Source organism: Raphanus sativus, chromosome 9, assembly GCF_000801105.2.
Source record: "Raphanus sativus cultivar WK10039 chromosome 9, ASM80110v3, whole genome shotgun sequence".
NCBI classification, from domain to species: domain Eukaryota; kingdom Viridiplantae; phylum Streptophyta; class Magnoliopsida; order Brassicales; family Brassicaceae; genus Raphanus; species Raphanus sativus.
Genome location: NC_079519.1, coordinates 34,411,021 through 34,437,574, shown reverse-complemented (window position 1 = coordinate 34,437,574; position 26,554 = coordinate 34,411,021). Strand labels below are relative to the sequence as shown.

General features: G+C 33.3%; 3 protein-coding genes, 1 long non-coding RNA gene and 2 other non-coding genes across 6 annotated transcripts; 5 read left to right on the top strand and 1 right to left on the bottom strand.

Annotated features, from left to right (window-relative positions):
* Positions 1-4,640: 4,640 nt before the first annotated feature.
* On the top strand, positions 4,641-4,747 carry LOC130500440 (small nucleolar RNA R71). The gene has a single exon (XR_008939065.1). It is a non-coding gene; the product is annotated as a small nucleolar RNA R71 (small nucleolar RNA).
* A 2,736-nt stretch (positions 4,748-7,483) lies between these two features.
* Positions 7,484-7,621, top strand: LOC130500545 (U11 spliceosomal RNA). The gene has a single exon (XR_008939166.1). It is a non-coding gene; the product is annotated as a U11 spliceosomal RNA (small nuclear RNA).
* Positions 7,622-10,321: 2,700 nt separating this feature from the next.
* Positions 10,322-11,174, top strand: LOC108826192 (transcriptional regulator TAC1-like). Its single transcript, XM_018599576.2, has one exon. It carries the CDS (start codon positions 10,556-10,558, stop codon positions 10,970-10,972), a length of 417 nt encoding a protein of 138 aa, XP_018455078.1. The 5' UTR covers positions 10,322-10,555; the 3' UTR covers positions 10,973-11,174.
* A 3,430-nt stretch (positions 11,175-14,604) lies between these two features.
* LOC108826229 (transcription factor bHLH92) lies at positions 14,605-16,936 on the bottom strand. The gene is made up of 3 exons (XM_018599613.2): positions 16,560-16,936; positions 16,135-16,395; positions 14,605-14,935 (listed from the first exon to the last, which is right to left on the bottom strand). The coding sequence occupies exons 1-3, from the start codon at positions 16,905-16,907 to the stop codon at positions 14,834-14,836; spliced, it is 711 nt and encodes a 236-aa protein (XP_018455115.1). The 5' UTR covers positions 16,908-16,936; the 3' UTR covers positions 14,605-14,833.
* Positions 16,937-20,030: 3,094 nt separating this feature from the next.
* On the top strand, positions 20,031-21,034 carry LOC130499664 (uncharacterized). The gene is made up of 2 exons (XR_008938549.1): positions 20,031-20,632; positions 20,705-21,034. It is a non-coding gene; the product is annotated as an uncharacterized LOC130499664 (long non-coding RNA).
* Positions 21,035-24,757: 3,723 nt separating this feature from the next.
* LOC108823540 (auxin-responsive protein IAA4) lies at positions 24,758-26,029 on the top strand. The gene is made up of 3 exons (XM_018596772.2): positions 24,758-25,049; positions 25,139-25,441; positions 25,538-26,029. The coding sequence occupies exons 1-3, from the start codon at positions 24,853-24,855 to the stop codon at positions 25,611-25,613; spliced, it is 576 nt and encodes a 191-aa protein (XP_018452274.1). The 5' UTR covers positions 24,758-24,852; the 3' UTR covers positions 25,614-26,029.
* The last annotated feature ends 525 nt before the right edge of the window (positions 26,030-26,554 follow it).

Here is a 26,554-nt window from a genome sequence, read left to right as displayed (position 1 = left end):
GTTCATTTCCCCAATTTGGGATTACAAGAGTATTTATATGGTCTTTAGAAACCTAATGGTACCAATAGAAAAGTCTAAAAAACCCCTTAAAAATCATAAAAACGACCAAGTGATAACACGCAGCGGGGTCTCCGTACCCGGGTCACAACCCCGCTCCAGCCGTTTTTCCTCCATTTCTGTGTAAACCCGAGCGGGGTCTTAACCCCGCTCCGTCACCCCGCTCTGGATACACAGCGGGGTCGTAACCCCGCTCCGTCACCCCGCTCCAGGCGTACTGTGTTCGAGTATTGATATGCCTCCAGTAGATTGATCATAACTCCTCCAATACAGCTCCAAATGACTTGAGACCACTTCCATTAGAAAGCTATCTCAATTTCCAATATTCTCCCAGAAGATGGGCTTCAAAAGATATCTTTAAGGTCTCCATCCATGTTCATCTTTCAACCTTTTACACCACAAATGCCTCCAAACACTTCCAAAAACTCCATAGCACACTCCAACACCTAATAAAGACTCATGTATACAAAATGTAACCTAAAGATGACTAAATCCTCATATATATGATTAAAATGTACAAGAATGAATGGCTAAAACAATGTAAATATGCAAGATATCAACTCCCCCACACTAGTCCTTTACTTGTCCTCAAGTAAACTTTTCAAAAACTCAAGGAGGTTAGATATAAAGATGGGAGCTTATAACCAAAAGAAACACTCATAGCACTCAACTTGACATCCTAAAGAAACATAGCAAATATCATGAGCACACTCTCTTATTATACTCTAGCTTCTCTAGGCCTATCAATACTCTTATGCCTCTACACAAGATGCAATACTCATCAACCAACAATTCCTCTTAACCAGCCCTCACATTGATTCACACACACACACACAAGGTGAATTCTCACAAATGGGCACATGATCTCAATCATTTGGCTAGGTGATCAAATGGTCTAATATGGATGAAAAAGAGGGTTCAATGCATCATTTTCAGGCGGCAATCACTCAAGAATCAAGGAGTTTGATCATTATGCAAAATTTATCTAAGACTAGGAGCAATTCATGCATACATGGATCCATCCTCATCATTCTACCCATTCCTAAGTGATTACAAATTCTACACCCCTTTCATTCATCTCATACCCCAAAATAACAAACACTCACATCACTCACCCAATGAACAACTCTCTTTTCTTATGACTTAACCACTAAGGACTTCTTATTCATTTTTCTAAGCTCTAACTCTTTTTATTTTCTCTTCCCCACTATCTTTTTGAATCCTTTTTTTTTCTTTTTTTTCTTCTTTTCTTTATTTTTTCTTTTTTTTTTCTTTTTTTTTATATATTTAGGGGGAAGGTCTCAAACAATACAAACTAGAGCTTTCTTTTCTTTCTATTCTAGGTCCTTAGGGCTTTTCTTTCTCATAACACTTTATTGCTCATCTTTCTCACACCCCAAACCCAAGACATTAATCTTTTAAGAAACATACACCCACTCACCATCCTAGAAGCTAGCTCAAATGATGACCCTATGCTAGCAAGAGATGAGAACAAATCCATGTCGCTCCCAATACTCTCAAGATTTTGCACATGACAAACTATCAAATGAGACCTCACTCATACAAATCAATGTAGGCTTCAAAGAATGGTAAGGGTTTTAGGGTAAGGGAGTGCCATTTGGGTTAACAAAGAGTGGTACAATGGAAAAGATAACCCAAATGTGTATGAGATCCATGATCAAGTATGCAAATGCCCATATGCAAGAGAGATTAAGTTCATTTAACTCAAGATTCAGGTTGGAGCTGGTTTCAAGAACAATGCCAATATCAAGCAAGCACATGCTTCAAGAAGAGTTTTCAAAGCTCGAAGCGTGCAAGGCTTTAAAGAGATGCCTAAGCTATTTGATATGTTTAACCAGGGTGTCAAATTCAGTGCAAACAAGTGTTCTTTACATGGCATTATCAACAGCTGCTCCTTATGCAAGTGAATGCAACATATATGATCTAGACTCAATCCTAAGAATGCAAGTGATGCAACTACATGATTCTTTATGCACTTTTCAAAATTTTAATTTTTATGGTTTTTCTATGGATATATGAATGTACAATGCAATGCATGAGACGCACAATCAACAAAGCAAACATGATCAAATACTTGGTACCTCCCCCACACTTAAATCACACAGTCTCTGTATGAATAAGAGAGAAGAAGATACCGAAAATATGATAAAAGCAATGGCATGTACAAAGAAGGGTTGGAGTGATACCTCAAGTGGAGAGTGAAGTGTGGTAATGGGTGTCTAGAGCTTGAGCTTTGAGCTGGCCTGAAACTTCTGCCACACTTATTGAAAACATAAAGAAATGAAATAGCAAATTTATATACAAGGATAACCATGGGAATTCCTCCCAAGTGAGCTTGTTTTGAGTCACTAGCTTGACTACCTTTTCTCTCATACTAGTGAGAAGGAGGATCCTTCCCACCTTCAAGAGTGATGGTGAGGACCTGAGAGAGGAGCTCTTGGAGCTTGATGGGGTCGTTTTGAAGCTGAGGAGTGATGATGGCCCTTGCACTTGAGAATGGCTTGGACCTGCCTTTGCACTTGATCTTGTACTCAATGGCTCCATCCTTGAGCTTCATTGGGTGGAGAGTGAGAGTGTGAGGAGTCTTATCAAGAGGTGGAGGATGAGGTTCTTTCACTATCTTCCTCATGTCATGAGCAGCTTTTGTGGCTCTACTCACCTCCTCCCTTTTAGCACTTTCCAAGTGCTCAACACACAACTTTTTAGAGGACTCTCCAACAAGATCTTCTTTCTCAGGAACAACCACTTTAGCTTGGGTCTTCTCAATGGATGGTTCTTCACAAGTGATTGTTCCACAATACCCAACATCTATTGGAGATTGGATTGGGTAAGAGACAGTCTTGTTCACATTGAGGAGTGTGACCTTCTTGTTTGGGAAATCAATACATGCTCCAACTGTTGTGAGAAATAGAGTGCCAAGGATCAAAGGAACTCTCTTCTCAGTTGTCATCTTCAGAACAGTGAGGTCTATAGGAATTGTGCATGCTCCAATCTTCAAAGGAAAATCCTTGATGAGGCCAATGGGGGTTGTAGAAGATGAATCCCCAAACATAAGAGAAGATGTGTCTGGCTCCATGCTCTCAATACCAAGACTTTTCACCATTTCCAATGAGATCACATTCACACTTGCACCAGAATCAACCAAAGCATCATTCATAGTGATCTTACCAAGGGAGCAAGACAATGTGAACTTCCCTTGAGACTCTAGCTTAGGGAGAGACTTTGGAGGGACTGGTGGATCAATCTTCAAAATGGAGATGTCCAAAAGCTCGGCCACTTCTGTTTGGTGGTCTAGAATGTCCTTGATGAGCATCATTTGGACATGAGCTTCACGCATACCAGAGATCTCTGGGAGCCTGACCCCAACTTCACTAAGATCTTTCCTGAACTTGGAGATAACCTTTTTCTGAGCTTTGGTGAGGATCCTTTGTGGAAATGGGAGTGGGACCTCATACGGTGGTAGCTCAACCTCAGGAGCTTCTTCCAGCTTGACCTCTTTCAGCTTGTGCTCAGCTCTCCTCTCAACCGGTTTCTCAGCTCTAGGCTCAGCTCTCTGCAGATTCTTTGCTTCAACCTTCCTTTCAGCTTGTACCTGAACCATTTTCATAGCTTTATCCACCATCTGTGCTTCAGCTGTTGCTACAACTAGTTTCTCAACTTTTCCAAGCTCAGTTCCAAACACTATCTTCTCAATCTCATCTACCTCTTTCTCATAATCACTCAGCTCAATCTTTGAAGAAGTAGTAGAGATGATAACATTGCAAAACTCCTTGGGATTCTTTTCTGGTTTTCCTGGTAGAGTTCCTTGTTGTCGATTGGAGTTGGAACTCATAGAGGCAAACTGATTCTCCAAAGCTTTGAACTTGTTGTTGAGCTCATTGTAGCTCCCATCAATCTTTGAGTGGATGTTCTTCAACTCATAACCAATTTGCTTCTCACTTCTTGACTGAGCTTCAAGTAGTTGCTTGAACATTGATTCCACACTTGTGTCTTGAGCCTGATGTTGAGAAGAACTTCCTTGGGCTTGAGTAGACTGGTTTCCTTTGTTGGAGAAACCAGGAGGAGGGTTCTGCTGAGGTTGATGGCTTCCTTGCTGGTTGTTCCTAGGTTGGTAACCACCTGGTTGGTTGTTGGAATAAGGTATTTGCTGGTAGTTGTTATACTGAAAGTTGGGCTCCTTCTTGTACCAAGTACCATTGTTGTTGATGAAGCATAACTCCTCTTGACCTTCTAACCCATCCACTTCATTCACCTTAGGAGGAACCTCTTGACTAGGATCACCAACAAAGCTAACATGTTCCTTCTTGGATTGGTTTGAAAGAACCAAGTCCAACTTGTCTTGCAGAGACTTGATATCTCTCCTTGTCTGCTGGTCATCCCCTCTGTTGGCTCTATCATACTCCTCATTGTAGACTGAATCACTCTTTGCCATGTTCTCCACCAGCTCCTCTGCATCCTGCTCAGTTCTGCCCAAGAAGAAACCATTACTAGCAGTATCAAGCATGTTTCTGCAAGATGGGAGAACTCCTCTGTAGAAAGTGCTAAGCAAACTCTCTTTGCTGAAACCATGATGAGGACACTGAGCTTGGTAGTCCTTGAATCTCTCCCATGCCTCATTAAAGCTCTCTAGATTCTTCTGCTGGAAACCAGAGATCTCATTCCTTATCTTAGCTGTCCTTGAGGTAGAGAAGAATTTCTCCAAGAAGGCTTCCTTACATCCCTCCCAAGTGGTGATAGTGTCACTTGGGACAGACCTCTCCCACTGATGTGCCTTGTCTCCCAAAGAGAAGGGAAACAGCTTCAGCTTGAATGCATCTTCAGAGACACCATTTGTCTTGGACAAACTACAATACTGATCAAACTTGTACAAGTGATCAATAGGATCTTCAGCTGCCAGGCCATGAAACTTGTTGTGCTCAATGGTGTTGAGTAGCCCTGACTTGATCTCGAAGTTGTTGTTCTCCACAGGTGGTGCTCTGATTCCCAACCTATGACCATGAATGTGAGGGCGATCATAGGTTCCAATGGCGCGAGCTTGGCGCTGTGGGTGTTGTGGTCGAAGGTTGGCAGCTCCTTGACCATTTCCCTCTTGGGCAGCTCCCAAAGGGATCTCTCCATCTTGATTCTGGTTCTGATGGTGAGCCATACCAAAACCCAATCTGTTGAAATGAGCCTGTTGCTCCTCTTCTCTCCTTCTTCTTGTATTCTCTCTTTCCAAAGCCCGGATGTCTGGTACTAGAGGAGTGAGGTTTGTAGTCCTTCTACTTCTCAAGTTCATACACCTGAAATGAAAAAAAAAAAAAGCAGAGCCAATATCGCAATAAAATAAAAATGACTTAGTCTCAAGCAAGTGACTAAATCCCAATGTCAAAATCACAATAGAACTTGGCAACGGCGCCAATTTGATGCTAGGACTTTTCAAGGGTCCCTATCAAATGATGTAGTATAAAAGATTGTCGAACCAATCCTAAGTGATTCTAATGCAAAGGGAATGCAAGTCTATGCTTAATCTAAGTGCAACCAATTGAGTGAAGTGAAGTGAACTAAAACTAGACTAGAAATGCAATAAAAGAGTGAACTTTCTTTCTCAATATGAAGCAAGTGGACTCATGGGGCTAGGCATTTGATCTTGGGTGATGTAGATCCAATCTAAAGGTGACAAGCTATCAATCAAGCACTTTCCTTATGCCTAGACACAATACTAAACAAGCTCTATCCCTAGATGAATGTTCATTTGCTAAAGTAACTCAAGCATCAAATCCCTTTGGTTGAATGTTACTAAAGCAATCATGGAGAACAAGTCTACTAGCAATCTTAACACCTTTAACAACAAATCTCTTTGGCAAAGTGCATTAAAAGCATTGAAGAGTTGGTTCAGACATTTCATCATACACCTTTCGGGCAGGAAATGTCTAAGGATCTATTTTAGTATGATCAAGACCAAAATAGCATTGAGAACCCTCAACAAGCAAGGAAAGAAGTAGATTTAACACTAAACACCCTAGATCTTCACTAATCACCCTTAATCACCTTAACCCATGAATCCTAGATAGATCTACTCACTAATAGACATGATTAACCCAAAAACCAAAGATGATTCAAGGTTAAACATGCTAGTGAACAAGATAATCCAACAAACACAAAGAAAATAAGATGAAAAAGGATCAAAGATCCAAGCTTTCTTCAAGGTTTACAAATGTGTTTTTGAGAGAAAAAGAGTTCATTTCCCCAATTTGGGATTACAAGAGTATTTATATGGTCTTTAGAAACCTAATGGTACCAATAGAAAAGTCTAAAAAACCCCTAAAAATCATAAAAACGACCAAGTGATAACACGCAGCGGGGTCTCCGTACCCGGGTCACAACCCCGCTCCAGCCGTTTTTCCTCCATTTCTGTGTAAACCCGAGCGGGGTCTTAACCCCGCTCCGTCACCCCGCTCTGGATACACAGCGGGGTCGTAACCCCGCTCCGTCACCCCGCTCCAGGCGTACTGTGTTCGAGTATTGATATGCCTCCAGTAGATTGATCATAACTCCTCCAATACAGCTCCAAATGACTTGAGACCACTTCCATTAGAAAGCTATCTCAATTTCCAATATTCTCCCAGAAGATGGGCTTCAAAAGATATCTTTAAGGTCTCCATCCATGTTCATCTTTCAACCTTTTACACCACAAATGCCTCCAAACACTTCCAAAAACTCCATAGCACACTCCAACACCTAATAAAGACTCATGTATACAAAATGTAACCTAAAGATGACTAAATCCTCATATATATGATTAAAATGTACAAGAATGAATGGCTAAAACAATGTAAATATGCAAGATATCAGCTAGCATGGGATTTAGTCTCTTGGTAGATTTGAATGGTTAGAGATATTCCTATTGAGTGGAGAAGAGAAGCTGAGATGATGTTGAAACCCTATGCTTCGATTCTAACTCTTCATTATCATATTTCTATATTTTCGATTGCAGGGGGGTCTCATCGTGAATCCAGTTCTCTTCAAACATTTACATTGACAAGAATGTATGTAACTACTTTTTCTTTGTTGTTTCTTCCATGTCCTATCCACTCAAAGATCTCGAGATCAGTTGGCAAACATAACTCGGTTGGTTCCATGAAAGTAGAAATCCTGTAGAAGTTGTGTACCGATATAATGAACACATTTACTTTATTTATTTTTTTGTCAACCATTTACTTTGTTAATAACTTAATAATGTGATAAAAGTAGGAGGACATTTTCCATTTCGAACGTTTTTTTTAAAGTAAATTTGTGACCTTATAAATGTCTGAGAAAACAAGAATATCGTTGGTTATGTTATTTGTCCCACATCGTGAATACGAGAGAGAAGAGGCAAAGAAGTGCTTGTACATAAATAAGATGGGCCTGGACGTTCAAAATTAAAAAGGGTCGGATGGCTATTTATGCCACGCTCAGCCTGAGATTTAAAAGGGTGAGTGCTGTATGGCACAATCAAGACATATGGCCGACATTATTTATGGAAACCCCCATAGGGTTGGCTCGCTCGGCCGACCCTCCAATTTACTACAAATTGTAAAATTATTTTTACTACAAGTGCCGTTAACGAACTTATATACTCATGGTTTAGAATTATTGAATTTAGTATTACTTTTTTTGCATCTTTAAGCAGAAACACCTAATACATTTTGAGTTAGTTCAATTTTAGTTTTGTATCCGATATACTTATCATTACATGAAATATAAAGTTAAATGGATCTTAGTGTAAGCATAATACGTACTTACGTAGTAATAGACTTCAACATATGTATATCAACTTTTGATATATAATTGTTAATTTAAAGTAATACAGTATTTGTTAATTTATGCGAAACTCTTTGGAATTTTTTTGGGGGATTTTATATCTACTTAATTTGGAATCAGTTTTTATTTTTTGTTTTAACAATATTGAGTTTCGAGGACAACGGTCCCCCACCCGTCTTTTACTTAACAAATACGGCATATTAATCACAATGTCTTTATCCCCCCAAAAAATATGTAAAAGGCAAATGCAAATTTTATTGCCAAGGATTGAATAAAACAAGTCTTACAAACGACTAAAAACTCTTTAAACATAGTTATCAAGTCTTAAAATGAATTAACAAAATAAAAAATGTTGGGATTTAATTAGTCCACATCCAACTTTTTATTATTCGATTAATATAATATTTGTCCATTTTAGGCGTTAAATGCAAATTTCGTATGAATTTATTTTCGGTTTTTATTCCTAAAAAGTGTCGTACTAATTAAAATTCAACTTCTCTTTATATATCGAATACTTTTTGTCTAATTTTTCAATGTGAGACTTAGTTTGACATCTCACATTAAAAACCACACTCATCATGTGTTTTCGCGTCAACGGATCATCTTGGCACCACCTTGTACCATTAATTGTAGGGTTTCCTTTGATAATATATCTTCCGTGACGTATCGTTTTTTTGAAAATATTCTTCCATAACATCACATGTTTCATAATCTTCTGAATAGTTCTACCAAATATACTAGACATTCTTTGTCTAATTTTCCAATATAAAATTTAATTTGATATCTCGCATTCTTTCACTCAAACTAAAAACCATATTTATCTCATGTGTTTTTGCTTCAGCGGATCATTTTGACACCATCTTATACCAGTAATCGTGGGATTTCCTTTAAAAATATATCTTCCATAACATTTTGTTCCTTTGAAAATATTCTTCGACAAAATCACAAATTAGATGATCTTCTGACTCCTTCTGCCTCACATACCTTTCATCTCCATACAGCTTTTCCTTTTTGTAAATCAATCGTAGTGTTTTTTTTTGTAATAAAAAAGCAGTCAGTCTTAAATTCATATTTGGTCTTGTACCGATCTTTTTTTTTTTGGAACACGTCTTGTACCGATCAAATTGCTATAAAACGTTGGACTATTACAAGACAAACACAAAAGGAATGTTTATAAATAAAAAACAACGACTGATTTCAAACCACTCCCTTGCCTTTTAATTGTCATCTTTTCGTAACTATGTGGAATAATTGAAGAGTTTAGTTGAAAATTATTTGGATTCCAGCTATTTGGACTAATCTGAGGATTGACTTATTTAGTTTTTATGTGATTTCAAATCAAATCTTTCGTTATGTGTCTTTCCATGATTTCATGTTCGTAAATTTTTGTATACAAGTATTGTAAACAAACCTAGTAGAGACGAAAGTATATATTGTTTTTTGGTAAATAAGTAAATATTGGTTTGCTAACAAGAAGAAAACAAGTTTAAGGAAATTTCTAAATCGCAAGTAACAAAATAATATTAGTGATTTACTAGAGATCATATGTAGTGCCATAATTCATTAAACACTGATAGAGTGTAATTCACCTGGAAGTGTTGCAGTGGTTGTTTGCAGTGGTTGTTTATGTTAAGATAAATGGGTTTCAAATTTAAAATCAATTGGTGATAAGAAGAATGACTCATATATTTTATATATTACTAAGGATCCATTACAATACCCGATGTGGGACCTTTGTCCCTAATATGTTCACTCGAGATGATGGCTATTTGAGCGTCAATTTTGGAATGTTGGGGAAATGATTGATGGACCAATTTTGGGCCAGATCGATGTGGATCAGACTGGATTGTTTGGATCGGGCTCTGATACCATGTTAAGATAGATAGACTTCATACTTAAAACCAATTGGTGATAAGAGGAGTGACTCATCTATCTTATATATTACTAAGGATTTCTTCTAATACCCGATGTGGGACATTTGTCCCTAATAGTTTATTGGTTTGAAACAATTCATAAACTCAGTTTTCCCTTGGATTCAAATTTTCAAGGAATACCTTCACTTCTATTGTAATAGGCAAACTGATTTTGGGATGTGGTCCAGGTGTTCTAATCTAATGTGTTACCTTTTAACTGGCTACAAACCCTCAGTCCCTCACTCGAGATTATTTCGGTTTGTTTTGGCTGCATATTTCATCGATCTTTCCAGAGAAGGTTCGAGCGGTAAACTCCTAGCTAGCTTCGTAGCAATATTTTTAAAAAAAATTGTGATGAAATATTAGATAATCACATTGCTAATGCTATCAAATTTCTTTGCTTCTTGGAATAGACTTGCTATTATTGGCAAGATAATAATCTATCATAGGATACGTTATATAAATTTGCTAATAATACATGAGAGCAAAAACAAATGCCAGCATATACGGTGATAATTATGAAAACAAATCGATACATTGATATATACATTTTTGGATAGTATACATAAATATACCATGATAGGAAAAGCCAAATCATGTCTACCAAACATAAAAATACAACACAACACCAAAAGTAAAATTATCTCTCTATATATAAAACCATCTTATATGCACCCAACACATTTGACTGCTCTTTCATCTTTAAACTTGCCTCAAGATCCTAGCTTTAGGGTTTCAACATTTCTTCAGAAATATCTCTCGATCGATTGAAGCAATATATGCAAAATATGGAGTGTGATAGATCATCGTCGTCCACATCATCAGAAACCGGAGCCGTTCTTCATCATCTTACTTCATCGTCGGTATCCACCGTGACGAGACGAATGTACGAGTGCACTTTCTGCAAAAGAGGTTTCACGAATGCACAAGCTTTGGGTGGTCACATGAACATCCATCGACGTGACCGTCTCAACAAGGCGGCCAAGCAGCAAAACGACGCTGACTTAGCACTCTCCAGTGCTCGAAGATGTTTCCACGTGGCATCGTCTGATCGTGGAGGCTACGAGCAAGTTGAATCCGTCGCCTTGAGGACGACCACGAACTTGAGCTTACGAATCGGCTCGATGGTTACAAGGAGAGAAAACGTGGTCGTTGAAGGAGATGAAATCGATTTGGAGCTACGTCTTGGCTTATGAGATCATCAACCACTACAGTCTACATCAATATTTGTGTAATACGTTTTTGGATTATTGTATGGTTTTCGGGGTTGATTTATATACGTAAGCTAGGGAGCATATGAGGAGTTCATAATATGTCAAGGTAAGATATTTTTGGGCGCGTATCTAATTATGCATGTTTTTATGATCAATCATTGAGATATATTACATCTTTAATCTTTCAATAGTATGTCAAAAATATTAATTTCTCTGAAAAAATCAGATCTATCCAACAACAAAATGATCGAACTATATACTACAAATACCAGCGTAGTGAATTTTGTCTTCTAATATAAAATTCTTAACCAAAAATTCAAACAAAAACTTATCATTTTATTATTTGAGAACAAGATTAGGTGAAAATTTTATATTTTGATTAACTAAATTTGACATATCTAAGATGACATGTATTGATGAATCAAGTATGATTCAATTCCACACAAGATTAGATGTTGACATGCTTTTGCGAAATTAGCTTAATTAAACTATTCTTAATTACCACAATTTTAATACTATTCATATTATAAAATTTGATGTATATTCTATTCGTGTTGTTTGGTATTGCTTAGGGTTTATGCGATTTGATCTAATTTAGTTGATTTCCAATTTTACACTATGATTTTAAAACATACATTAACAATTATAACAATTTATTTATACTATGATTTACTAGTATATTATGTCTTTTGTGTTTAGGCTTGAATACGTGAAAGTTTAGTTTTTACGGTATAGGGCTTTGGTTTCAAAACCAAAGGACTGTATGATACACAATATATTTTGTTGTATGATTAAAAGATTATTTTAATAGTGTATAATATTTGATTGATTGATTGATAACCACGTAAAATGTGATATTCAGTTTTTGATATTGTTTTCAAAAAGTAAAATTTACTATATCTTCTAATCACCGAAATAATCGTTTTTGTAAAGGAGAATATGCAAAAATACACTATAAATTTGTTTAGCCATTAATTTAAATATAATGTGTAATTGGTTGGTAATATAATAAAACCAGCGAGACTCAAAAAATTTGTGTAAAGATTATTAACAAATGAACTTTGTATAATTTCAGAGCCGGTAACTCGATCCTTTTTTTCCTTTTTTTTACCAAAAATTCTTCTACTAATTTTGGTGAGATATTAGATGGAAAGCATGAAAGGAACATGCATATATGTAAAATATGATTATATATTTATTCATTACAATAAATTAATATTCTTTCCGTTTTATAAAAAAATATCAATTTTCATAAAAATTAAGAAAATGATTGAAACACAATTAAATTTTTATTAGTTACATATGTTCAACCAATAGTATTTGAGATAAATAAAATTATTTATAAAATCAATGTATTTGTAATTAATATTAAAACTGAAAATTGTATTAGAATTCTAAGATATACTTTTTTATAACAAAATAAAAATGTTAAAATGACACTTAATACGAAACATATATAATAATATCAAAGTTTAACCGTCTAATTGTTTGAAATGCCCAGATGTCATTGGAAAAATCATTTAAAATATAAATATACTCAAAATTCCAAAAGAAAAAAACTTATACATTCAATTTAGGGCATGACTGGTTTTCCCGCTACCACCCGCAAACGCAGCTTTTGCGGTTTCTACCGGTTGTTGGCGTTTCGAAACAATCATAGAAAACGCTACAAATCGCTTCAAACCGCTCCGAACCTCTTAAAATCAAAAGCTGGTTCCAGCTAGCGTTTGCGGTTGCGGACAATTGCGGGAGGATAATTTTTTTTCTTTAAAATCAAAATCAATAAAAATAATACTAAAAACATCCAATAAATTTTTTAAATTGAAATAATAGAAATTGTAAAATGTATACATATTATATTTTAATTTATATTATAAAAATTTCAAACCAAAATATTTTCTATAAATTTTTAAAATTTAATAATATGATTTTATAAATATAAATTTTATATTTATTATATTTTTCATATTTTTATAATTATATAAAATGTAAATATTGTTAATTTATTATTTAACAGATGTTGCGTTTGGTAGTTTACCAGTCATAAAAGTCCCGCAAACACAACAATTACTAACCGCTGTACCAGTCGTACAAATCTATAGAAAACGCTTGAAACCGCAACCATCCGCACCCGTAAACTCCCGCAACCGCAAACGCAACCGCTGCGGTTAAACCAGTCAGGGTCTTACTTTCTCAACAAACGGACTATTATAACTTCTTTTTTATTCCTATACACTGTACCGCTATTATTTGATAAATATAGCTATATTTTCTCTTATCTTTGGTAGTATTACCAAAAATTGACTTTATTCTACCCTAAAAATCTATCTTATTAAAACAGAAACATTGTAACTTTTTCTAGTTAGATTTTTAAATTGGACCTACTATTAGATATGATATATTTTCTGATCCTATTAACTAACAATTAATGTTAGTAAATTATTTCCTTATTCTATGCTAACCTAATACCTTATATACATTCATTTTATCAGTTGGTCCATTTTTTTTCTATTCAAAAAAATATTTTATTTCCCAATTAATTTCATAACCAACATGCAGTAATGTTAAATTTGAGATTTCATAATCACCATCCAATAAATCCATGCGATGATCACCATGCAATACATTACTCCTTAACCAATTAATTTTATATAATAATCGTACTATATGATATATTAATTCAAAGTGGATTCAAATCAAACTTATTAACCCATTACCTTTTAACCAATTTAAACATGATTATATATCGGATTACCGGATTTACTAACTCGACGATCTAAATTGGATTTAAAAATATTGTTTCAAACGTAGTTTTTTAAATAGACAAAATTTTTACATATTAAATATTTGTAACATTGTTAACAAAATTTTGAATCATAAAACATTCCACGCTTCTGAAGCGCGGATCATGATCTAGTATTTGTTACATTACATTTATGTAACTGACCTCATGCATGAAATAGATCACAATTGGATTAACTAAAACTTAACACAAAACTATTGACGGTAACATTAGTGCATCATTAAGTTGAAGACGAACATAAGAGTTAGTATTTGTAGTATTACCAAATTATTTTTCAAAATCTTACGTTTATAACATTTCAATTAGATATTATAAATGGCTCATTGAAGCGCTTAGTAGAGACAATACTCCAAAGTAAGGCCATGATTAACCCCGATCTTTTAGCCGAGGTTCTTAATTTATGATTTGACATTTTTTATTTATTTTTCTTTCATTTTTCGGCTAAAAATAAATATTATATCTCTTATTTTAAGAGTCAGTTCTCAACTTTTCTTAGTTAAAATCTAAGAAAAGTTAAGAACCATCTCTTATCCGAAGCTAATAATTCTAGTTAAGAAACTGAAGTTAATAATGGTCTAATATCCAATAATATTATTACTTTTTTTTTCAAAAACACAATTCTCTCTGATATCTATTCTTAAATTTTTGTCACAAAAAGAACTCTTAAATATGCAAAATATTCTTATACATCTTACTTTATAGATAAACACATAATAATAAAGTAAAAATAACAATAATAATAAAACATTTTTTATAATTTTGAATTATATGTTTTATATACAATTTTTATAATTTTTCGAATTCTTTTATTCATCTTTTTGAAATTCTAAAATGCTTTTTGAAACCATTTTCCAAATTTTTATTTTTAGATTTTAGTATTTATTTTCTATTTTTAAAAATTTTAAACTCAAATTCTAAAACTTTACTTCTTAATTCTAAACTCAAAGTCTATAATTAGTTAACTGTAAAAGGACGAGTATATTTACTATTCAATAAATAGGCTATCATGTTTCAAAAAACAGAAATTTTATAAAAAAAGCTCATTTGTCTTCGAAAATCGAAGCTCCTCGGAGAAAGAGGAGCTTCCGTTCAGTTTCTTGGAGTCTTCTCTCCACTATCTCTTCCACCTCTTCTCCTTGTATCTACCAAAAATATTTAATATAATGTTAATTCGTGTTAAATTATAAAATAGTGTTGTTTTTATTTTTCATACAAATTAAATATTTTTCTATTTTAATAATTATATTTGTTATTGATAAAAAATAACCAAGTAATTATATTTATCTAGTCAATAGTATTTGAAATAAGTAAAATTATTTATACGACAATTTTACTGTATATTTAATACTAATCTTAAAATATATATAAATTATAGGAATAGACAAAACAATAAACTCGAAAATCCAAAATGATCTAATCCCAACCGAAAAACTTGACATTATATTTGAATGGATTTTATTTATAGCATTTTGTTTTGAGTTTTACCAAAACCAATCCCGATTCCAAACATCCAAAAAAAACTCGAAAGTTTTCGATATCCCAAAAAACTCATACCAAACACAAACTCAATCCTGAATAAATATTTATAACATGAAAATAACTCTAGTACTTAGTTTAATGTATATTTTAATAATTAGTAAACTACTGATAATTTTATGTTCTGATAATTGCATTTAAGTTTGATTGCAATTTTTTTTTTATCTTCCAAAACTTATTTTAAGTGTAAATAATATTTTCTACGTATATAGAATTGTTAGTTGTTAGTTTTAATTTGCTTATGTTTTTCTCTTCTTAACATCCACTTCTTAATCATGCGTGAAAGCTGATTAAACTTTTCAAGTTTGTGAATGTACATTGTATATATTTTCGAGTCACAATAAAGTATTTGGATAACTGAAACCCAACTACGAATTTTTTTTTATTTTTTTTGGCATCAAAAGATTATTATATTATTCAAACTTGAGGTGGTCTGGGTAACCAGACCGGAATAGAACAATCAAAGTAGCAAAGCGATCTATGAAAGGTACGAGCAGTCCTAGCTAAAGAATCAGTTATCACATTATCGTTTGTTGGCACATAGCAGATTTCAACCGCGTTTTCAATATGTTACCATATGTGAACCGAATACATAGTATATCATAGCGATAGAAACGTGAACTGAATTAAACCTAACCGCAGTTGGTTTCTCTATATGTTCCATAATCATAAAATTATATATTGTTTAATTTTAAGGCTACTACTTCAATTAGAAAAGTATAACAGGGAAAATGTAAAGATCTCAAAAATCTCAATAATAATAATAATAGTCCAAAACCTGGAAAAAAATGAACTGGACATATACCTGTATCTCGATGTTCATGGTCGCAGAGAATTCGTGAGGAGAGAAATTGCCTTGGACCGTTTTGAGTTTTGTACCCATTGATTTAAGACATTGAAGACTTTTTACCATTGAATCCATCCCAGACAAGGGTTCTTGTAGACTAAACCTAATCTCTGTTGATTTTGCCTCCAACGCATTTATTCTTCTCTCCAGTTCTTTCTTATATTCTTCTAGTTTCCGAATCTGATCTACCGCTTTTTCAACAATCGAGATTTTGTCATTCTGAAACATTTTTTACAGTTATATATTAAATAGTATATAGATTAACAATAATCATAATAATTAGTGACTCTAAGTCGTAAAGAATCAAAGTGTTAAGAGAAAAAAAAAGTCATTAAGAAAATAAAGCTTCACTTAAATATAATAGACATAAGTAAGTCTTGTACCTTAGTGGCAAATGGTAATAGAGAATGCAGAGCTGAGTAACTCTGTTTTTGATTCACTCTTCTCGTCCTCTCTTGTATCATATGTCGTCGGCATCTCTCCTTCTCCGGCGCTAACGCACTTTTCTTCTCCTCCCAATTCTTTCTCAAAAGATTCAACATTCTCTTGTTCACGTTCACCGACGATGAACACGATACCATCGCCTGTTCCGTGTTTCTCGCGTATGACTTAAAAGCGCTTCTGTTTAGTACACTTACGGTATTGTCAGCATTGCCGGAGACATCACCGGCGATCAGATCCCAGAATATGTCTTCTTCTTGCCAAATGGAATCTAGAAAGAAGTTATCCATATTCGTCTCTCATTCACTTCGTTAAGGATCTCGAGTTGTGGTTTGATGTTGTGCATCTCGTGTTTGTTTATATATATGTTATTATTTAAACACGTGGGGTTGGGGTTTTGTTGATTTAACACATGGTCAACGCATCCAACTTTCTTGTTTATATTGGTGAGGAATGAGGATAATTCTGGACAAAGTCAATCGACGTAGGAAACAGAGAAACATATAGCCATATAGAAAGTCAAGTGAGGTATCTTTTCAACAATATTTTCTTTTGACGTGTCTTTACTTTTGAATAGGAAGGAAATTTCCCTTGTGTGAACGACTTGACTATAAAATTCGATTCGTTCATTTCAGGTGGAGCTATAATTTATCTATTTAATTAAAATAAGTATCAGACTGCTTTTTTTTTCCCATTCTCCAAATTGTATTAGAATGCTTTTCTCCAATTCCTTTTACGCCAATCCTTTTCTTGTCTGATAAAGAAATGTGTCTCAGGCCTTACCTCTACTATAATGAACTTTTTTGGCTAATGATCCTCAGATTATTTCGAACCCCATTTCATAATTTACTCTAAAATAAAACAAGGATATAGATTTTGGGGTGAAAATATTCGAATTCTACTCAATTTTTTACTCCATAAATAAAATATTTATTTTACTTTTATTCATTATTACATTTTTACTCTAAGAATAAAATAGAATTTTACTCAACTTCATTATAATTACTTCATTTTAGAGAAATGAAATTTCACATTAAAAATGTCTTTACTAACAACTATTCCTCGTCATGTACGACTCTGGTACCTTAATCTTTTAGAGGTTTAAAAAACTTATTTAGTTATTCTGCAATCACTACATGATGTTTTTCGTACTTGCTTTTATTCGCATGATATCAAGAATCACTTCCCAACAAATCACCAATCTTTTAACTAAGACTGAAAATAATATCCACACCTGAAAAACCGAGCTAGAACCGACCCTAAAATCAGGATACCAAACCCATTCAGATCATGCCTAAGTATTTGGAAAGGTCCATTTCCAAAACCTGAAATCGAAACAGAACCTGACATGTACTGAGAACCGAATAAGTATCCGAAAATATCCAGACACACATATATATATATATATTATACTATTATTATAATATATTTGTAATAATACCTAAAAATAAAATTCTAAATCAAATATATTAGTTGTTTTGATTATTTATAGATAGAAATGGATGCTTTGGATAAAAAAAATACCCAAACAACATTGTTTCTATGGTTACTTTCAAACAAAAATAACCTATTTGAACCATATATATTTAGTATTTTTAGTTTTTAGTTATTTTTAGATAGGTTTGAGTAGTTTACATATAAATATCCGTGTCAAATCGGATAATTTGGCTATTTCGGTTAAAACTAAACCCATTCGGACCCGATCTAAAATAATATGGTACCTGAATGGATTGTACCCATATCCGAGAGAGTATCTGAATGCACATATCTACTTCTACTACTCCAACTCAAACATGCCTAATCTGAATTTCTCCCTAAATGTGTGACCAAAAAAATTTATGCACTTTGGTTATATAGTTAATCAAATCAATTCTCTTAAACTTTACACCATATATTATCATATATCATAAATTGCGATGTTACAAATACGTTTCACCGAATTTCAGTTAGACTCATATGAAAGTCATGGCTCATGTGTACTATGAATAGCTCAACTAGTATGACGGTCTCTGCTATGGCCAACAAGCTATTGTGTAGGGACTTACGTTAAACCAAGCTGCCAAGCTTGAGTAAATGACAATGCTAGAAGGAAATATTTTCTCAGTTTTCTAACAACTCGAGTAGTTGGATCTATGCTTAACCAGCTTAATCGAGAATCCATACATATACATGTGTATGTATTCGAAGAAAGACCTTCCTTCACTCCAAGTTATGGAGTTGACTCTGAGTTATGAGATTGGTAGTTATAACTGGGACTGTCAAAACTCGACCCATTTTTTAAAGCAAAAGAGCGAAGCCAAAAGGCCACATCACTCATACAGTAGACTGATAAGTAAATAGCCTGAAACAGATTTCGAAGATAACATGGGTGCATGAGTTCTTTGCATGAAAGAAGAGCACTTTGGACTGCCAGTGTTCATGGGCCTTACACATATAAAATCCGAGTGGGGCCTAAGAGTCAGAATCAGAAAATCCAAAAAACTCTATTTGAATCTGAATGGATCATATCCGAACGCTCATACCTAAACACCCTAGAAGCTTCAGTTCAATCGTGATGATAGATTTTATCTAGGTTATATAACGTGGAACTTTTCATATTACGCATTGATAAAAGTATTGTGTTTACATTTAAAAAGAAGTAGATTACCATCGGCGCCATTCACAAATTTATTATTTACATATTAAAAATTAAGATAATAAAACAGGGGCGGACGCAGGAAGGTGTTTAGTCGGGGGCACATACATTATGTCAAATTTTCAGTAGGGGACATTATCAAACTTTATACTATTTACTAAAGGAAAAAATAAAATCAGATGGGGGCACATGCCCCCGTACGTATGGCTGTACATCCGCCCCTGATAATAAATCATTTTTGAACAAAATGGTAAAGTTTTATTTTGGAACTTCATATATATTAAGCATTTGATATCAAAATTGTTCAGCTTAATAATGATAAACTGAAATAACATTGCTCTTTACGTTGGAATCATTTGTTTTAAGTCTAATGAATTGATTAAAAACTCAATAAGTGTGAATAAAATATTTTTATAGTTCTAAGGGTTTATTAAAATTATGAACAAGTATTAACTGAAATAAAACAGGGTATTTGAATTTAACTAAAAACTTATGAAATTAAATTAAAATTTAAAATGTATCTAAATAATTACAGAACATTTCCTATATTATTTGGGTATAAATATACATATTCCATTTAAATAATTATGGAATATTTTTCAAATAAGCATGAAATATTTCTTATAATATTTATGGACTATTTCTGTTTCACGGTCGGACAAGTAAGTAAATTTTTTTTTTTAATAATTACTTTGGGGTAACAATCAACTCATATCCATATAAATAGAATAGAGTCTCTTCATTAAACACACAGAAACTCATATCTTCCAGTTTATCACCTCTATTCAAATTCCCAACTCTCAGTGTAACATCCCGAGTTGTGATATGTGAAAAGGCTTAAGAGAATTGATTTGGCTACCTATGTCACCAAAGTTGACTTACCTTTTCCGGAGCACATCCTGAAAGAACTCCAGAGTTAAGCGTGCTTGAGCTGGAGTAGTAGAAGGATGGGTGACCTATCGGAAAGTGATTCGCGATAGCGTGCGAGTGAGGCCAAAGCACGGGGAAAGGTCGGGTGGTGATTGCAGGGTCAGTAAACAATGATTTCGAGCCTTGAAAAATTAACGACCGACCGTCGGATGGGATGGGGCCCACGGGCCGAGAGAGCGGGCGTGGGTGGCCCATTAGCCGTGGACGGTCGGGGCGTTACACTCAGAGCTTTCAGAAGATGGTTAGTTAATTTGTGAGGAAGCACGTATAAAAAGCATACGCATATAGTTTTACACATTCAGAAACCTGTATTGACTCTGTATATTATTCTTCACAAGTTCACAACTTTAATGTAATTTCATTATTTGCAGCAAGAATTGAGATTCCAGTATGGAGTTACTGGTGGAAAAGCCAAGAAGAAAGCTTTAGCTTATATCTATAAGTGTAAAGGTACACTGACACAATTTAGTGGTTATATTTGAGCCAAACGATATATCCTAATGATTTTTTCCTATCTTTTAGGAGTAAGGGATGTATCACTAGAAAACGTTATACTTATCGTCTCTGGAGAAGGACTAGACGAAGATAAAATGAGGAGGAAGATGGATGAGATTTTTTCGTCCAACCCGGGGTGCCTATCGTGTTTTTAGTTTCAGCGGATGATATTGGTCTTCGTATTTTTATAAGTTTTGGATTTTAACTTAGAAGTTTATGCTTATTACTTATGTCTTCGGCTTTTAATTCTTTGGAATTCCTATAGTCATTGACTACATCCTAGATAGTTTACTAGTATGATGATTTTTTTGTAAAAATATTTTGGATTTCAACTAATAATTTTATGCTTCTTAGTTATATGTCTTGATGTTCTATGAAAGTCTTTGGACTTTCTTTGAAAAAAAGAACTCATCTAAGTGTTAGAAAGACACACGCACACATTGTGCTAAGGTTAGAGACCAATACAAAAAGAAGCTTAACTTCGCGTATACAAAGATTATTGTGGATTATTGATGATAGACTTAAAATTTGGGTTGTTTTAGAATAAACAAGCCCCATTCATATTAGGGTAAAGTTTCCTTGATCTTCTCAGTCGTCTTGAGGATCTCCAGGAACGAGGGGCTCTAGTCTATGTCCCAGCATTTTGATGATAATGCTGAAGCATTCATACATGGAGAATGCAATTCTCAAGCTTTCTCCTTTTCCCCGAAACGAGTATCTTTTTCTTCTTCCAAATCCAATTGATGCAATAATTCACTTGACCTCCTTCACAATTTCCTTTACAAAATCGGCTTCAGAGCTGCCACAAAAGTAGTACCTTATTTCATACCGTATCCTTCACATCAGCATGCGGGACTTTTTTTTTTTAACTGATTCATGGGTTCAGAAAGAAAAAAAAACAGGTTAAGACTAGTTCAGTCAAAACACACTTCGTAGGATAACCTTGAAATATAAATTTTATTTTATTAAATAATATTTATTTAAATGTGAACTAGGTGATTCATCCGCAACTATGGGCATTAATATTTTTAAAAACAAAATATGATAATTTTGGGTAATATTTTATTAGTTTTAGTTGTATTTGTTTGTATATTTTTATATTATTTTAATTAAAGTTTTATTTATAAGTTGTTTTGTTGAGTTGTTATAATTCTTTGTGCAATATATATTTAACTTAGCCATGATATTATTTCTAAAGTTTTAAATTATCCGTATAAAAATTGATCTTAAATGTGTTAATTATTTTGATTCACTTTACTAACTTTTTCTCGGACTTTTTAACCAAATCATTCTTTTTTGTTGCATAAATATGGTTCTTATCTTTTGATTTTTATAATTGTAGAATTAACAGAAATTTAAAAATTATCTCATCATCAATCAAAATCAGATCAATAGAAACAACCTCCTTAAGATATTAATTAATATGTTAAAATAAAATATTAATAAATTATTACAAACTAAATCAGATTACTTTTATTCATTACATGAGTGCGTTTCATCATCTAAAATATATAAATATATAATAAATATTTTGTATATTTGATGTTGGGCCACAATGTTTTTAAAGTAAAATGATGATTACAAAGTTGCATAAACAAACAAACATAACCAATATAATTTTGAATGTTTATGAGCAGATATCAATAATTACCAAATAATTAAAATAGTTTGTAAATTCAAATTAAATTGTTGTTTTGATGTATTAAAAATTATTTTGTAAATGAAAAAGTTCTATATCTAAGGTTGATATATTTTATTTAGAATATTTTGTTTCCTCTTCTAATTTTTGATCAAAAACATATATAGCAAATATTTTCTTCTTTTAGTATTATATTATTTAAGATAAAGTTATTTATAAAACAATTCTTAAAAATAATATATCATTATTTTTACTAAATAAAAATTAGAAATCAAGTTTATTTATTTATATAAATATGATTTCAGTATTTTAGTCTTATGGATATTTCCTTTTTCTATTTTATGTAGTTAAGAAAATTTTAAAATAAAAAGGAAACTAAAGTCAACAATATTATGAAACAAAAACGAAAATAAAAATAAGAAACCATAATAATGACATTATTAATGTATAATATTTTAATTCATTACAAATATTTTTGTAATAGATCACTTTATGAATTAACGTGAGAACGACACATGTAAAATTAATTTCTCAAATAATATTCTAGAAATGTAATATTTTACTAAAATAAGATTATTTTGCTGCAAGCTTTAGATTTTTATTGTCTACTGATTAATTGATTTAATGTTTCATAAAAATCATTTTGTTACTTATTTGTCGACCAGATAAGCTTTATAATATATCCACTCCGGCAAAGCACAAATCATTCTTCAAAAATTTAAAATAAATTATAGGTCCATTCACAACATGATATACTGAATCATTCACAAAAGATATATATATATATATATTGGAAATTGCCTTTAAGTTCAAAAAAAAAAATATATATTGGAAATTGGTTGCAGTGTTCGGTTCGGTTACAGCATATAAACATTGTACATGTGTTGGAGTTCGAATATAATTAGTTTCATTATGAAACTTTCGTATTGCCTACCCTACCTAACATATAATGATGAGATAAACGGATGATCATGTCTATATGTTGTATCACTGATTGGACCGAACTGTGGATCAACCAAACATTAATTATACATTGATAGGCTAACCTCTGAAAATTTATTTTAGATTCCATATACATTGTGTTTTGCAATTATGACCACGAAATCGAACCCGGGATGGGGGATGTTATCAACCCCGGTGTCTTTTAGATATATCTCATTTTCGATATTTAATTTCTAGGTAGTGATGATAAACTTACAAGCTTAAACACCACATTCTAGGTAGTGATGATAAACTTACAAGCTTAAACACCACATAACAAACCCACCGATTCACAAATCACACTTCACATCAAACCCAAAGTTTTGTTGTTTAGCGTGTACAATATATACCACACTACGTTGAAATTTCCCCTTTCTGAAATAACTACTGATATATACCCAAAAATCTCCAAAATGTCGTAGTCCATAAATCATATTCAACGCGGTCTCAAACTATTTAGAGGTAGATAACTTTTGAGTGCAGCATTTGCACATGCTAAAGGCCCTGCCAAAATTACATTGGTTTGGTATGGTCCACTAAACCAAAACGTGTACAGCAACTGCCTTGCTGTAACATGAACAAAGAACAGAGAGAATCAAAACCCAAAAACTATAAGGCCACATAGATGATGAACTGTCACAAGACAAAAACCTTTTGAGTAGATTTCTTGTCAGATTGTTTCAAGATTCATATGTATGAAAGATCATAGAAGTTTCATAGAGACAGAGAAACAAAGTTGGGGGTTGAAATGACTTGTAAAGAAATCAATGAGTTTTTAATAAGTACCAATGTGTTGTTCCTTTAACAAGAGATATAATACACTGGAACAATCTCCAGAATTTTAACTTAAAAGTTACTTTAACGTTAGAAAAGCAAGTCAATAAACACGCACACAAAAAAAAAACTACAAATCTGTTTGACCTAAGACAGCTAAGATTTGAATTCTGTTGACTGGGATGATCTAATCTTGATTTATCAAGAACCACACATACAAGAAAGAGTAAGCTCTTGGCTTCAAGAGAGAGAGGTGACAGATGCACGTGGCAGACCACATCTAGTGCTTACCCTACAAACCCGAAACGCTCAACCAAAGAAAAGGGTTTTTATATTCTACACATGAGTGTATCATACTTTAACCCCACTTCCTTGAATTAGGGTTAACAAGGAAAATACGTAATGTATCTATACCGTCCATTACAATCAAAGAAAGTATCTTTTGGCTACAGATGAAAGTGTCCCACGAATGTCCCCAAAATGATGGGACACACTTTGCATCAAAGTTGATGCTACTGTTTGCTACCCGACATCTTTAGCTTTTGCCTTTGTCCTTAACTTAAGTTATTTTCTATTTTTCTTTCAAAATAATCTTTATTTTTCTAAATTTACAAAAGGACTTTTTTTTTTACAAAAGGACTTTCAGTTCCTATAAAACACTCTTTCTTCACGAAGCCTAATATTATCAATAACTCTCTCTCTCTCTCTCTCTCTCTCTCTCTCTCTAAGACAGCACACAAAGAACAGAGTTTCTTTCTTTGAAGACTAACCTAGTTAAGAAATGGAAAACGTTGGAGTTTGTGATGAGTTTGTTAACCTAAAGGCAACAGAGCTGAGACTGGGATTACCAGGAACAGAAGATGGAGGTGAAGCAGAGAAACAAAAGATTTCTTGCGGTAGAAGCAACAAAAGAGCCTTGCCTGAAACTGAGAAAGATATTGAATCTACTGGAAAAACAGAAACAGCTTCTCCTCCAAAGTAAGTGTTCTAGAAAACTCTGTCTGAAAAAAATGTGTATTGATGATTGTAGATCTGATCTAATCTATTACAAATTTTGTTCATTTCAGGGCTCAGATTGTTGGATGGCCACCTGTAAGATCTTACAGGAAGAACAATATTCAGACAAAGAAAAATGAATCTGAAGGTCAAGGAATGTATGTGAAAGTAAGTATGGATGGTGCTCCCTATCTGAGGAAGATAGATCTAACGGTGTATAAGCAATATTCAGAATTGATGAAATCACTTGAAAACATGTTTAAATTCTCTGTGGGAGAATATTTTGAGAGAGAAGGATATAAAGGCTCAGACTTTGTGCCTACTTATGAAGACAAAGATGGTGATTGGATGCTTGTTGGAGATGTTCCTTGGGAGTAAGTAAATATATTTCACATTCATAAGGTTTTGTTTTCTCTTGATTAGGTGTTTTTGTGTATTTATCGTTTTCTTTTGTTTTGTTCTTGTTACAGGATGTTTGTTTCGTCTTGTAAGAGGCTAAGGATCATGAAAGGATCAGAAGCTAAAGGTCTCGGTTGTAGTGTTTAATAAAAGAAGATTCAGAAACAGAGTTTTTTTCTGTTTTCTCTGTTTTGTAAGAGCTTTGAAACTGCTTGGGTTTTCGGGGGAAGATGTGTCTTACGAACATAACTGTGAATCTTTTCCTCATCGGTTAAAATATTCACTTTCTTGTGGTGTTCTTGATTCTGATGATAACAAATGTACCAGAGAGAAGGCTTAAACGGTGTTAAGCATAATTGTGAGGAAATGTCTAATTTAAACTCTAGTTGTGTAGATCTATGTTGTGTGCTATTGAAAGTTCTAAATCTGAACATTGTGTTTTCTTTTTTTTTATGTAACAGAAACCATTTTTGTGTTATGGTTTTCTTTTCTTTTTTTTTGCTAGATTTGTGTTTAACTTTTTGAAAAATGCATTATCAAACAAAGATCTCATATTAAGATTATCATAGTAAATGTCACTCATTTACAAAAAAAAAGTAAATGTCACTAATCATAAAACCAAGTTTTTATATTAGGATTAAGCTCAAATCAAAAGAATCCACAGCTTGTTAATGGGTTTTGATTGGATCAAACTATAACCTAACTTGGCTATAACCTAACTTGCAGATGAGCACAACAAAGAGGAAGTTAATTATAATCCAGAGCTAATTTACAGCAAGAAATATATAAAAATTGCCAGCTTGTAAGCAAGTGCCCTTGGATTCTAGTTTCTTTTTAAAAAAAATTATACATATTTAATCACAAAAGAGAGAGGCAGAAAGAGATTAAAAAAATATCTGAAATCTTAATCGAGCAGTGAGAATAATTTTTTGGGACTTTGTAAATGTTAATATTATCTTTTGTATGTAGTTTGATTCTTACTGATACTTTGGTCCCCCACACCTTCAACAAGTAAATCTACTCAACTGTGCTACTTTGTCTCCACTATCACTTAAAATAATCTAAAACCTATGAATAAGAAAATAACA